Source organism: Nyctereutes procyonoides, unplaced genomic scaffold (genome assembly GCF_905146905.1).
Source record: "Nyctereutes procyonoides isolate TBG_1078 unplaced genomic scaffold, NYPRO_anot_genome, whole genome shotgun sequence".
NCBI lineage: Eukaryota > Metazoa > Chordata > Mammalia > Carnivora > Canidae > Nyctereutes > Nyctereutes procyonoides.
Genome location: NW_026575041.1, coordinates 21,439,348 through 21,455,190, shown reverse-complemented (window position 1 = coordinate 21,455,190; position 15,843 = coordinate 21,439,348). Strand labels below are relative to the sequence as shown.

Sequence of the window (15,843 nt, the reverse complement as noted above, 5' to 3'; positions counted from 1 at the left end):
AGAAGTAAAGCCCTTCTTAATACTTTTTGGGGGCTTGGGGAGAGATCCTATAATTGGTGGTAGAAGTATATTGTCTATTTGTTAATAGAGACGTATTGAGTTTAGGTAGTTATTATGGACTTGCATTATCTCAGATACAAAGAGTAATAGTTCTCTCCTCATCGTCTTGGGCTTGAGCCCAAAATTTTAATAGCTTTTTCAGCAAGTGTGTTTCTTAGTTCTGCATCTCTAAAAAACAAGTGCTCAACACTGAAAAGCTTATATAGGAGCCTTTGTTGTTCAGGATTAGTGTCACAGCATGTAATAACATTATTACTAATTTCTAGAAAATATTACAAATTATAGGAATTTGCAGATATTACTTGTTTTATAAATATAAGAAAATAAATGGGAAAAAGTGTCCCATAGGGAACCAGGGGGTACAAGGAAGGAATGGATTGATATCCAGCACTGTGTTTCTTAGTTTAACTTACTGTTGTTTCTCAATAAGAATACAGAGAATGGCCTCAAGTCAACAGGATGCTTTTGCCCTGTTGAAGGAAGGGAAAAAGGATAGAAGAGCCTGTACCAGACTCTTGTCTCCCTAGTTCAGTTCAGCAAGTATATACGAGTACCTTATTATTTTCATGTTGCTGTGCTGTAATACTACAGATATCGTATCAGAAATTGATCCTTCTCTTTAAGGAGCTTCTTATTTGTAAGGAGTGATAAGATAATACCCTATGTTAATAGTTACAAGAAAGAGAAACACAATTGTGAACCTTAACAGGTTTTGGGTTTTTTTGTTTTGTTTTGTTTTTTAAAAGATTTTATTCATTTGAGATAGAGTGAGAGAAAGGATGATCAGGGAGCAGAGGGAGAGGGAAAAGCAGATTTCCCTCTGAGCAGGGTGCCTGACTTGGAGCTCAGTCCAGAACCCTGAGACCATGACCTGAGCTGAAGGTGGATGCTTAACCGACCGAGCCACCTGGGCACCCCTAGAAGAATAGGTTTACATTCATAGCAGAACTTGGGAATTGGTAGGAGTGGAGGAAAGACCAAAGGAGATGGTATTTGAGCTGGGTCTTAGAGGAGGAATGGGTAGAATTTCAATAGACACAAAAAAGGGAAGGCAGAGAGTCAGGAAGTGCTGGTTCAAACATATCTAAATTCCACAGAATATGGAAAAGATCTGTCAAATTAGAACCACTGATTTTTAATATATAGGTGAATCTAACTTGATAGATTTATACTACTCTGTGGCATTAGGAAGAAAGTGAAAAAGAGGGTTGTGTTCTTTGCTGCTTGCCTCTGGATGGCCTTGGACATGAACAGGGTTTTAGATTTATTTCCAGTTTAAAGGATTAGCTAGTAGTATGATGCTACTCGTGTAGTTTAAAGATCATGTAGTTTAAAGACTAGCCTAGCCCCATCTTTCATTTCATTTCATTTTCATTTCATTTATTTCACTTCATTTCATTTCATTTCATTTCATTTCATTTCATTTCATTTTGAGAGAGAGATCATGAGCAGAGAAGAGGGGCAGAGGGAAAGAGAATCCTAACCAGGCTCCATACCCAGTGTGGGGCCCAACATGGGGCTCTATCTCAGGATTCTGAGATCATGACCTGATTTGAAATCAAGAGTTGGATTCTTACTGACCAAGACATTCAGGCATTCCTCCCATATTTGTTTTTAATACTTCTACTTATATAAGTTTGTGTCACTCTGTGATTGTACAGAGTGCTAGTGGTCCTTTTGTTTTTACAAGTTTGCTAATCATGGTCAGTATGTAAATAGAAAACCTTGCCTGCATTTTGCATAGAATTCATCATGTGTTCTAGTGAATACATTTAAGAGATTTTTGTTACTAATCATGGGAAAGCTCATTTAGAAATTCAGCTATACTGCGGTGCAAATTTAATTCATTAGCTACCCTTTACTATATAGATATACCTGTTTAATTATTTTATTGATGGGATGAGGCTCATTCATATTCATGTACTTAAGTGCATCTACTATAGCCACTATTATTACTGATATCTGCTAAATGATAGTCATATTCAGTAGGTGAGTTTGTCTGTCTTTAGGCCCACTACTGGTAAAACAAATTTACCGAACAGTTCTACCAAACAGCACACCGAGGCAAATGGCAAACCTCGGCACACTGAGGTTTTTTGTTTATTTAATGAGAGTTACTTAGTCATGATGTCTCATTTCTTGGAACTCATTTTTTGAAAAATAAGCAAAAAAGATACTGTTATTCAAATGATCATTACATAAAACTTTCAGAATTGGACCAGATGTTTGCCTCACAATGTAGACTATATCAAGTTAAAATACTCAAAGGTGAACAAGGGACTATCCAGGCCTACCTGGAGCTGACAGCTTAGCAGGGGAATGAGAAGGTAAAGAAATTACTGTAATACACTGGGCAGGGGATCCCTGGGTGGCGCAGTGGTTTGGCGCCTGCCATTGGCCCGGGGCGCGATCCTGGAGACCCGGGGTCGAATCCCACGTCAGGCTCCCTGCATGGAGCCTGCTTCTCCCTCTGCCTGTGTCTCTGCCTCTCTGTCTCTCTCTGTGTGACTATCATGAATAAATAAATAAAATCTTAAAAAAAAAAATACACTGGGCAGGAAGTGCCTGGGTGGCTCATTCGGTTAAGTGTCTCCCTTTGGCTCAGGTCGTGATCTCAGGGTCTTAGGATCAAGCCTGCATTGGCCTCCCCACTCAGGGGGGAGTCTGCTTCTCCCTCTCCCTCTACTCCCCCCTCAAATAAAAAAATAAAATCTTTACAAAAAATACACTGGATAAGTGCTTTGCTTTTGGTGGAAGTGTTCTTAGATTTCAAGGTAGGTAAAATTTTAGTCAATTGTGTTGGTAACGAATCGCTGAAATTCCGTTAATAAGGTCTTTGCATTGTTCTTCTAGTGGCTCTAGCCATGGTTGGAGCTGTTGTTGCTGCAAGGATTTGATAGGTTGCATTTCACTTGGTTAGTTAAAAGGAGTCCCCTCCTGGTCTAGGGCGCTGAAAAGGATCTCTCACCTGTGAAGGGGAATTTTGAGTGCCCTGGGGAGCATCAGTGCATTTCTGCCACACCCTGCAGTGCCTGGTTGGGCTCCTGATGCTTAGTGGTTCTTTGCATACCCTAGGTCCAAGTAATAAGAGAGATTTGGGAGTGATTTGAAAGATTCTCATCCTTGGTGCGGTTACCATTCTCTGCTACCAGATCTTTTCTCATGAAATGGCCTTAGATCTCAGTTATCCTGCAAGCCAGTACATACTTTACCAGTATCCTGCAAGCCAATACATACTTTAATCTAGTGTAGGAGAGGTCACAACTTTGTTAAATTATCTTTTAGGCCATTTGGGGGTGGTGGGACCATAATGTATATTCCATATCATTACAGAAACTTAAATTTGAGCTTACCATAAAATTACCAGTCTATTATAATTAATCTTAAAGCCTGTTCTTTTCTCATGGAGGTAGTGGTAGAGTTTTTATCTCTGTGTTCCTTTCCATTTGCCCTTTTTCTCTGAAATATGGCATATCACCAATTTCTTTAAACCCAGTTATTATCCCTGAAATTGTCTGTCAAGGAACAAAAAGTTGGCATCACCATTATCTCATAGCATAGAGCCACCTGTCCATCTGTGCCTTTCTGCAGTGGTTTGTGCCAAGTGTGAGACACCTGTGAAGAATAGGAGACTCAACAACTGAAATGTACTATTTGTATTGATCATTGGAGTTGGCTTCCTTATCATCACACTTAAAAAATTTTGTTTGGGGCATGTGTTTCATTATGTAAGATGTTTTGTCACTGTTGTATGTTTAATAAAAACCCATGTCAAAGTTATTAAACTACCTTCTTGGATTTATTAGTTTGTTTTGTTTTAAATAGGCTCCACACCCAATATGGGGCTTGAACTCATGACCCTAAGATTAAGAGACACATGGTCTACCACCTGAGCCAGCCAGCTGCCCCCTCAGGATATTCTAAAAAGCTAAAGGATCATTGTGCACAGTGGAGTCAAATTTCTGTTTTGCCATAATTTTTATATGTTGAAGATTTTAAAAACCTCTAAATATCTCTATGTAAAGTTAATGGTACATATTATTTAATATTTTTCTCTCCTAAAGAGAGAAATTCATAAGCAGTTTTTATATCTTAATAAATAGAAGGTGCATGTGTTTTACTTTCCCATGATGCTGGCGAGATAAGGAAAAATGAAATTTAATAATTTAAAAGTATTTAGGAGCAGGAAGTGCAGCACCTAATTCTCCAGGGTAGTCAGCTTTTTAGGGCCAAGTGATTTGTTGATCACCTCTAAAAACTCACAATTTTAAGAATTCCTGACTTCCAAGTATCCTTAACTTGCTAGAGATTAATTTATATAAAGTTATCTGGTAAATTGCTTAGCTGTTACATGTCAAAAGAAGCAGTTTTCTAAAGATAATTAATCTTTATCCTTTCAGTGTTTTGTTTTCTAGCAGATAATGATTTAACAGGCATAATCTCCACTGATGAATTTCAAGCATAATTTCTTTCAGCTATAATAACACATCTGAAAAAAGAAACTTTTCTCATGGTAGCATTCTTGACCTTCCAACCCTTGTAAAACAATCTTAGAACACATAACTGACAGAGTCTTAGTTCCTATTTTATAGCTAGTTTCTTTTCTTGATTGAAATTATGGAATTTTATGGAAAAAAATTCAATAAATCCTGTGACTACTGTCTAAGACATTTGAAAACAAAGCCCAATTAAATTTACTATTGTCTAAAGTTTCTTAAGATTGAGGCACCCAGGTGGCTCAGTTGGTTAAGCATCTGCCTTTGGCTCAGGTCATGATCTGAGAATCCTGGGATAGAGCCCCCAAGTCACTTTGGGGCTCCCTGCTCAGGAGAGTCTGATTCACCCTCTCCCTCTGCCCCTGCTTGCGTGCTCTCTCAGTCTCTCTTTCTCTCTCATGCTCTGTCTTGAATAAATAAAAACTTTAAAAAAAATCGTTTCTTAAAATTTTCTATAACCTTTTATTTTTTAACATTAAAGTCAACATTTTAGAAATTTTGTTCTATTTAGATAGTGATTTGAACATTGATATCAAATAAAGATTCCGAAGAATGGTATCTTCCAACATTATTGTCATTATAGTTAACTTGTTGGTTTTCTAGTTTTAATATGCAAATCCATTTTTTATTTTATTTTTATAGGTACTTTTTTTTTGAAGGTTTATTTATTGATTTGAGGTGAGGGCAGAGGGAGACAGAGAGAGAGAATCCTCAAGCAGACTCCCCGCAGAGCATGGAGCCGGACATGGGGCTTAATTCCAGGACCCTGAGATCATGACCTGAGGCTGAAATCAAATGTCAGCTGCTTTGACCGACTGAGCCACTGAGATGCCCTTAAAGTTACTTTAATGCATGTTTATTATGCGTATGTTCATTTCTGAAATTTTAACCATTTTGTATTTTTGCATCATTCCAGTTGCTAAAATCAGGATTAAGTGATGCTGTGGAGCAATGCTGTACCATAGATACTTCGGTGATGACTAGAAATATCCTAGCTTTGCATTTTACAGTAGGGACAATTGGCAGAAGAAAAATAAAACTAAGACCTTAGTATGTATTATGCTTTGCATTTTTTTATGTGTTATCTTCTCAAAGCCTCCCCACCCGTAGGAAAGCTAAGACGTTGAATTGACATTATTCCTAGTTAGGAGGGGAAACTATTTCTCAATTCTTATGACTGAGGAGGGTGTGTGGAGAGGATGACTTAAAGATTTAGTTGGGAAAAGGCAGTTACAGGATTTGGCAACTGTTGAATGCAGGCTCCTAGGATGAAGAGTCAAAGATAACTTAGCATTAGAGCCAGGGCCACTGGTGCATGCAGTGATTTTACTCAGACAGGAAAGTGAAAAGGGACAGTGGGTTTGATGTGGAAGATTTTTTTTTTTAAGATTGTATTTATTTGAGAGAGAGGCACATAAGCAGGGGGAGGGGCAGAGGAAGAGGAAGAAGCAGGACAACCACCCCCCTCATCCCTCTACCCTCCCACCCCCAACCCACCTGCTGAGCAGGGATCCCCATGCCAGGCCCCATCCCAGGACCCTGAGATCATGACCTGAGCCAAAGGCAGATGCCCCAGAACATTGGTTTTAAACGTCTTGATTTTAAGGTGTAAATATTATAAACAGATGACTTCACAGGCAGCTCAGAATGCCCCAAAGCCAGACCCAAGGGCCAACAAGAGCTCCAAGCTAGATATAAGATTCAGGAGTCAGTTGCCTGCCTTGCTCATTTTCAGTTCACATGTTCTTTTTTCTCCACCCCCCCCACCCCCCCCCCCCCCCCCCCCGTACAGGGACTATCACACAATTCAGCCAATTTGGTTTTGTGGAAAGAAGGTGTAATCCCTGGAAGAGATACTCACTTGAGAGGATGAATATATTTTTTTAAGATCTTATTTATCTATTCATGAGAGACACTGAGAGAGTCAGAGATAAACAGAGGGAGAAGCACGTTCCCCGCAAGAAGCCCCATGCAGGACTTGATCCCAGGACTCCAGGATCACACCCTGAGCCAAAGGCTGACGCTCAACCACTGAGCCACCAGGTTGCCCTTAGAATGAATATTAATGAAAGAAATGCAGGGGATGTCCAGGAAAAATGTAAAAGCGGTCAAAGACTAAGTAGGATGGGTGGTCCATGTTATAGAAGCAACCAAGAGTGGACTTGCACAGAAGACAGATCTGCATCGTGAATCGTGCTAGGAGGCAAGAAAGCTGGTGATTACGTAAGGAGCATCTCAGCTGGGATCTGAAGTGTGCTTACATAAAAAGCACAAAGTAGTGGTTGCCAAGGGCTGGGGGTTGAGGGGAATGCGGAGTTGTTGTTCAATGGGTATAAAGTTTCAGTTATGTAAGATAAAAAAAAGTCCTAGACATCTGTTGTACAATGTACTTACAGTTAGCAATTCTGTACTGTACACTTGATTTGTTAAGAGGGTAGATCTCATGTTATGGGTTTTTTACCATAAATTTTTCAAAGGAAAAAAAAGTTTTTATTTTTCGGGAAACTGTTACATGAGCAGACATTGAGACAAGGATTCTTGGAACTGGCTGATTTTGTTGGTTTGTTTTTCCTGAATTGCCCTTATCCGGACTCACTCTTAATTTCGCTGAGAGCATTTCCGCAATGACGCTAAAATGCTTGGTTATGGGATTCGTATGTGTGATCATCAAACTGATAATTCTGTGGAGAAATCATTTATCATTTCAAAAAAACACTAAAATGCCTAAGATGTGATTTTTTTTAAAAAATTGAAGAGTCTAGAACAGTGCCATTTGGTAGAACCTTCTATGTTAGCACATGGGAAAGTCTACACTGTCCTTTATAGTAGCCATGGGTACATGTGACTGCTGAGCACAGGAACGGTGACTAGTGATTGAGGAACTGTACTTTTAACTTTATTCAATTTTAATTAATTTAAATGTAAGTCACATGTGAGTGATAGCTACCATACAAGGCAACACAGGTCTAGAGATTTCAGATTGTTAATCAAGGGTATGAATGAAGTAGGAACTCATTCCTGGACATTTTGGATTTGAAATGAAAGCTGAGGAAAGGTGTTACAGGGTATTACAGGAGAACGGAACTTCAGCTTATGGTTTTAAGATGAATCTTTGGGATATGGTGCCGTCCTCTTTCTTTTGGGTTTGACCTAAACTTTCAAAACATACACCAACAACGTAGTTGGGGGAAAAAAAGAACTTAGAAAGATGAATTCATAGTAGAATTTGTGAGCCGCCTTGATCACTTTTTAAATTTTATTTTTCAAATATTTTTGTTTATATCCTTATATCTATATGAAGCAGCTGAGACAATAGTAGAATCCTCACCAAAAAGGTGCTCCTTTTACAGAAGAAGGAAGTAGGCTGACTATTTCAGGAGTGGCACCATTTTAAAAACCTAAGCGAAGAAGGGTACCTGATGGCAAAACTTAAAAATGATGTTAGTTTTCAGGGTTGGCTCCATTGGTTAAGTGTCTGACTCTTGGTTTCAACTCAGGTCATGATCTCAGGGTCATGAGATTTTCTCCCCCCACCCCACCCCGCCCCCCACACACACTTATGTGCTCTCTCTGTCTCTCTCTCAAATACCTTAAAATCTTTAAAAAGCAATGCTGTTAACTTTTCCCTTCCTTTTAGTGTTTAAGCAGCTCTCTTAAGCAGTCAGGCCATCATCATCCTCCCCCCAGGCTATTGCAGTAACTTCCCACCGGAGATGTTTTTGTTGGTTGGTTGGTTTGTGTTAGTCTTCGGCCCAGGGGCTATGTCACTCCCAAAATTATATTATTTAAAAAATTGTTTTCTATAAAAACTGTATTATTATTGACTATATGACACATCTCTACATAAGAAGTTTTACCTCAAATATGTATCATGAAAAGTTCCCATCACATTTTTGGATGCTTTTTTTTTTTTTTCACTTTTAAAAGTGAATGGGTTAAGTGGGCATTTTCTCAGCTGATGAAAATAAAATTGGTAAAACATTTTTGTTAGCACTTTTGCAGCATGCAACAAGAACTCTAAAGATACTTATGACCTAAAAGGATATCCACATCTAGGATTCCTAAAGAATCTATCCTAAACACTGTAAAGCCTGCCCTTTGTACAAAATCTCTTTGTACAAAGATACTCAGCATTATTTATAATAATAAAAACTGGACATAACTTTAATGTTCAACGAAAGAGGAATGACTAAGTGGCAATAGTTAAAATGATGTCTTCCCACATCACCTAGTGTATGTATCTGCTCTGAAGTATGTCAGAGGCCGAATGGTTGGTTGGTTGCATGCATTTCTGCCAGGCTAGTCCTTATTTGTATCCAGCATGTTGTAAATACCCCATGAATTATTGCTGACTAAATGACCAAATGAATGTCGACACAAATTAAATTGAGTTTCTGTTGCTTCTTATCAATTGGTCAAAACGAAGAGAGATATTATGTTCTTTAAGTACAGCAGCACAGTTCCATTTGTAATGAAGACGTATTTCAGATTTAAACATCTGTTCCAGAAAATATTTTTGTAGGCAAAATAATAATTTCAAGCATGTAAAGATGTATTCAATTGATAAATGTATCAAATAGTGATTTTTATAAACAAATCATATTACTAATGCATCATTCTTTGTCTCCCAAAGCCCCTTCGTACACCTTCAGTTTTTTGCTCCCTGTATTTTCTCTCCATTTTACGCATATTTTTATAAATATAAATAAAAACCTTCACTTATCTTCCTATTGGCATTTTCCTCCTCAAACCTGTGATAGGTCCTCACAATCAGTTTCTCTTAACTACTTTATTCATTCGAAACGATTCATCATCAAGGAAATTGCTTTTCACATATGACTGCATTAGGCTATATCATATAGAGAGTATTTAAAATTTTGTTTTGGGATCCCTGGGTGGCGCAGCGGTTTGGTGCCTGCCTTTGGCCCAGGGCGCGATCCTGGAGACCTGGGATCGAATCCCACGTCGGGCTCCCGATGCATGGAGCCTGCTTCTCCCTCTGCCTGTGTCTCTGCCTCTCTCTCTCTCTCTCTCTCTCTCTGTGTGTGTGTGTGTGTGTGACTATCATAAATAAAAAAATAAAAATAAATAAAATTTTGTTTTCTATAACTCACAGAGGTAGCAGAGGAAGAAATCTATTATTTTCTTCTAAATTTTTTTTCTGGGTTAAACTAGATTGTAGTTGATGTAGACAGGAAATGCCGATATTAGAAATTCTAAATTACTCCTTTTTACATAGAGTCTTCTAGTATATTTGACCAGTAGGCTAAAGATGTATGTGGCCTCCCTTTATAAATACAACCTAAATGCCTAGTTCTTTCTGACACTTGAGCAGGTTTAGATGATCTTTATTCAATATATTTATTCTGATAGAATTCTGAAAATTGATGGAGACTATGTGCCATGCTCATGAGGGCAGGGACCCTTTCTGTTTTGCTTGCCCTGTACCCCCTGAGTCTATCAGGGGTGATCAGGTTCTCAAAAAAAAAAAAAAATCATTGAGTGTGCCTTAGCTGCCTGCCTACTTTTGTCAGTTTGTTTTGTAACTGCTGCTTGTTGAAATAAGGGATTGGAATAACTGTTTTGTGTTTGGTAGGCTCTTTGATTTTAAGGAACAAAAAGGATTCTGGTTACCTTCTAGAGAGAGGAGTGAAGGATGGAAAAGAGGAAAAGACATAGGAGAGCCCATGATTAGACTTGACTTCCTCTAGGGACTCCCTAAAAACACTGGTGCTTTTGCCCTTAGAAGCAGTTATCTATTGTTGCCTTTTCTAATGCTGCTTTACTGTGTTCTCTGCCTCTGCCTTCTTTTTTTTTTTAATTTTTATTTATTTATGATAGTCACACAGAGAGAGAGAGAGAGGCAGAGACACAGGCAGAGGGAGCCTGATGTGGGACTCGATCCTGGGTCTCCAGGATTGGGCCCTGGGCCAAAGGCAGGCGCCAAACCGCTGCGCCACCCAGGGATCCCCTCGGCCTCTGCCTTCTGAGTGCTATGTTGTTGCTCTTCTCTTTATCAGAGTGCATTGGTTTCATACACCTGTAGTAACTCTAGAATCTTTTCCTTTTTTAAAGATTTTATTTATTTATTCACAAGAGACATAGAAAGAGAGGCAGAGAAATAAGCAGAGGAAGAAGCAGGCTCCCTCAGGGGAGCCTGACGCCGTACTCGATCCCAGGACCCTGGGATCACAACCTGAGCCAAAGGCAGACGCTCAAACTACTGAGCCACCCAGATGTCCCTAACTCTAGAATCTTAAATGGTCCAGTGAATTACCCTCAGTTGTGTTTGGGCAGAACTTTTGCATCAGGGCACCCATAGGTTGCAGATAAGCTTCTGTGCTGGTTGGTCTAGTCTGCTATGGCCGGAAACAAGGTCATGTGAAGTAGATATTGCCCATTTTGGATAAGGAACCATTTTAGAGTCACTTCCTCGCTTTAGAAGTTTCCTGAGGAGGGCTTGGTGACACCTAAAGCTTAACATACTACTTTCCCAATAGACCTCTGTTCTCATGCTCTTCAGTCTTCCAAGCATTCTTTATAATCTTTGTAAACCAAGGCATAGTCTCTGTTTTGTTTTTATTGAAGTATAATTGCCATACATTATGTGAGTTTCAGGTGTACAACACAATGATTCAACATTTGTATACATTGCCGAATTATTACCACCATAAGTCTAATTACCATCTGTCACTATGTACACTCACACATTGTTTTGGTCTTGTGATGAGAACTTTTAAGATTTACTTTCTTGGCAACTTTGAAATTTGCTATACAATATTATTGACTGTAGTCACCATGCTGTACATCATAATCCTGTGACTTATCTTATAACTGAAAGTTAGTACCTCTTTAATCCCCTTCACTAGCTTGCCCACCTCTCCACCCTTCTGCCTCTAGCAAACACCAGTCTATTTTCACTATCTCAGAGTTTGGTTTGGTTTTGTGTGTTCATCTGTTTTATCATTTGGATTCCACATGTAAGTGAAATCTACAGTGTTTATCTTTTTCTGTCTAACTTAGGTCACTTAGCATAATATCCTCAAGGTCTGTCCGTGTTGTCACAAATGGAAAGATTTCTATCTTATGGCTGAGAAGTAATCCATTTATGTATATAGTATACCATGTTTTCTTTAGCCATTCATCTATTCATGAACACTTAGAATCTATTTCCATATCTTGATTATTATAAATAATGCTGCAATAAACATAGGAGTGTATGTATTTTTTCAAAGTAATGTTTTCCTTTTCTTCAGAAAAATACCCAGAAGTAGAATGGTTAGATCATAGAGTAATTCTAATTTTAATTTTTTGCCGACCCTCCATACCGTCTTTCACAGTGTCTACACCAGTTTGCATCCCTCTAACAATGCATGAGAATTCCTTTCTCTCTACTTCCTTGTTAACACTTGTTTTTTGTGTTCTTGAGTTTAGCCATTCTGACAGGTGTGAGGTAATACCTCATTGTGGTTTTGATTTGCATTTCCCTGATGATGAGGGATGTTGAGTATCTTGTCATGTGTTTCTTGGCCATCTGAACGTCTTCTCTGAAAAAAAGTCTATTCAGATCCTCTGCCCATTTTTTTAAATTGAGTTTTTTTTTTCTTTTGAGTTATATGAGTTCTTTATATATTTTGGATATTAACCCCTTATCAGGTATCTGATTTGCAAATATCTTCTCTACTGATGCGACATTATAGATATTACACTTAAATGGGGATAACCAAAATATTTTTAATTAAAAAAATTTAACAAAAAAATTAAAAACTTCAAAAAAAATCTAATACTCAAACATGCCATTAGTGATCTACCACTTAAATAGAGTAGCAAGTAGAACAATAAACATTGCTATATTCTCCATTTCTTACATTAAGTTAACCTCTATTTCTCCAGCTTGTACAGTTTTCTTACTTAAAGCTTCAAAACTTTATATTAGATATGTTTATTCCTATTTTGTTCAGGAAAAAACCCCACAGGTCAGGTCATCACTTTAGTGAGTTGTGTGTAATCCTCTGAATTCAACCTTTCCTGGAGCTTTCAGATTGAGCACTGTTAGTGCACTATTGTACTATTAGATATGATTTTATTATGGAGATCGAAAGTTTTTAGTCTTGTCAAATATGAGCTAAAAATCTCTGGTGCTGTGGAATATGACTGAGGGAAATGAAATTTGGAAGTGCATTGTGTATCCACCACTGGAGGAGGAGGTTATTACCCCATTATCTTTTTTTTTTTTAAGTTTTTATTTTAATTTCAGTTAATGTGCTAACTGGTTATATAGTGTATACACACACACACACACAAGTGTTATATTAGTTTCAAGCATACAATATAGTGATTCAGCACTTCGTATGTCACATGATGTTCATCACAAGTGCACTCCTTATCCATCACGATGTCACCCATCCCTCTGCCCACCTCCCCACTGGTAGTAATCAGTTTTTTCTCTCTAGTTAAGAGTCTGTTTCTTTATTTCTCTCTCTGTCTCTCCCATTTTTTTTCCTTTGCATGTTTGCTTTGTTTCTTAAATTCGACGTAGAAGTAAAATCATAGGGTATCTGTCTTCTCTGAGTGACCTAATTTGCTTAGCATTTTACTATCTAGCTCCATCCATGTTATGGCAAATGGCAAGATTTTCATTATTTTTTGTGGCTAATATTCCATTGTATGTACATACCACATTATCTTGATCCACTTATCAATTGATGGACACTTGGGCTGCTTCTGTATCTGCTATATGTATGTATGCTGCTATAAAAATAGGGGTGCATGTACCCCTTTGGATTAGTGTTCTTGTATTCTTTGGGTAAATACCCACTAGTGCAATTGCTGGATCATAAGATAGTTCTGTTTTTAACTTTTTGAGGAACTTGCCCCATTACCTCATTAGCCCTATGGATTTTTGTGATCTGAGACTGGTCCCTTATTTTGATTTTACAAAGTTCTGTTTATTCAGTTTGTCTTAGTACCTCAGCAATAAATTTGTACCAATTTAACTTTTCTTAGAAGGTCACCATTAACACAAAACCTTTCTTTTAAAAATAGGATAAAAGAATCCGAGTATCTCAACCTTTGACAAGAGGACCAAGTGCCTTTATTCCAGAGAAGGAAGTAAGTTTATCTGTGTTAAAATATATTACGTGTTATACAAAAAAGTGACTTAATTGTATCAAAGAATATCTCCATTTTTAATATGGAAGTAAACCTATGTTTTGCTCTTGTTCCTTATTTATATGTCAGAACATAGAGATATTTTCTTTTGAACTTCACTTAAAAGTTTGTGTGTTTAATAATCTGCCTTCTTATTTTAGAGTTAGTTGTACTATAAGGCTAGAAAAATGTAAATTTTACCATTTTTGATTTCAAACACAATTTTTCTGAACAAAGCTGCTAATAGTAATAAAGTTCTTTTAAATAAAGTTTAATATCAACCTGAAGGTTTTAGGTTTTTAAATGGCCACTGTTTCATGGTGATTTAATATATTAAGAAACTATATTTTGAAATGAAAAAGGGAGTTTCCCAACTAAACCTATTAAGCAAAACATGCCATGACATCGTTAGTAGTTGTTTGGTTGATTGGTTCTTAGTCTCTTGGGCAGAATGTCAATGCAATCTGTATAATCTGTACCTTTGGTGAGAGTGGGAAGTCAAAACAGTAACTGCAAGAAAGAGAGGTCATAAAATACAATGCAAAAGAAATTCTAATCAGTAGAAGAGTTGTGCCCATTTTGTGGGTGTACATCTTTATGAAAGGTGACAGCAATGTGCGGGATTTCCTTGATTCCTCGATGCCTCTCAGGTATATGCTTTGGTTAAGAGAAGCTTAAGAACCACTAAATTGAGTTTTTCTCTGCTAGAAGGAGTTACTAACTTACTGAATACAATGGTATATACTGATTTCACTATTTACTGTGAAGACATTTATCTTAAAGCACCAGCATTATTCCTATATTGTTCTGAAAGTAGTCAATAAATGTACAGAGCACCTGCCAGGCATTGTCTTAAAAGAAGGGATGAAGAGAATTCAAAGAATACATGCCAGGTCATGGGCAGAGTCAGTAGTTTATCTTTATTTCACTTTATGAGTGACCTTACCATCTGGATGGAAAGGTGGAAGGAAGGTTAACAGTAATGTTTTGGGAACTCAGTATCTCTAGCTGATCTAGGTGGCCACCAGTCATTAGAGACATGGTTGCATTTGTGCCCATTTCTCCCTACAGCATTGGGGCCACTGTTGGCCGAGAGATTACCTCAGATACATAAAGACTTCCTAAAACACAGTCATTTTCACAGTATATATTTGAAGGTAAGCTGATTTGCAGGAGCCACCACTGTTTTCAGGACCTCTTGCATCCATTAACAATCTCTGGCATCAGTTAAACAAAAGAAACTGCTGGGGAAAACAAAACAAAACCAACAAATATTCTGCGTTTAATTACATGTGGTTGATCTGTACCTTATTGTTTTTACCATCACTTGGTCCCTGTAGTTGACAAAATGGGGGGAAATGGGCAAATGAAAGTGCACTTGGCTTTATAACCAGCTGAACTGAAATTGCTTTTTGACGCCATTGTAATTAACATTTCCTCACAGTTCACACTTTCCAAACATTCTATTTCCTTTGGGATTAGATTTTCCTCAGTCAATAGTGCCTTTGTGTAATTTGTACTTATTTTTCAGAAGAGACTGTGAAGCCAGCCTTAAAGAGTAAACAGAGTTTCTAATAGCAGTATGGATCTTTGGAAAGACCATTAGTCTGGACTTTAGAAAATCTGGATTCTGGACCAGGCTTTGCCATCAACTCGGAGCATGAGCTCGAATTTAATTTTGAATCTGAAATAAGGAATGTATTCTTAAGTCCAGAATTCTAATTCTAAACTATCAATAAATAATGAACCAATCCTAGAAATATTCATCTCATGTCCATTAATTCCCACAGAGCCAGGTCCTTTTACAAGGTGCTAATAAGCTCTTAACACCTTCAGAGCCAATTCTTGGTGTGATGCCCAAGCTGTCATTGTGTATAAGGCTATATATAAGAATCTATTTTTGAGGAAGCACTTTTGATTCCCTAAGATGGAGGATGTCCATTTTAATCACTAACCTTGTTTTTAGTAATTAATACAATAGACTAAAAATAGGAATGACAATATTCTAGTGCCCTTATTAATTTTTCAATTAACATTTTCCTACATATTATCATATTTTCTTTTTTTTTTTTTTTTGTCCCTCAAAAGACTTCGGGAGCTTTTCATTTTATGTTGAAATAAAATAAGCGAAAGATCA

The 15,843-nt window shown here is 37.6% G+C and overlaps 1 protein-coding gene across 4 annotated transcripts in view; it reads left to right on the top strand.

The window, feature by feature from the left end:
• SESN3 (sestrin 3) overlaps positions 1-15,843 on the top strand; it is a 69,919-nt gene that overhangs the window by 27,990 nt on the left and 26,086 nt on the right. For all 4 annotated transcript variants that reach the window (XM_055320813.1, XM_055320815.1, XM_055320816.1 and 1 more), the window contains one exon: positions 13,602-13,667. In XM_055320813.1, the coding sequence (XP_055176788.1) occupies positions 13,602-13,667 (66 nt within the window). The remainder of the gene's footprint in view (positions 1-13,601; positions 13,668-15,843) is intronic.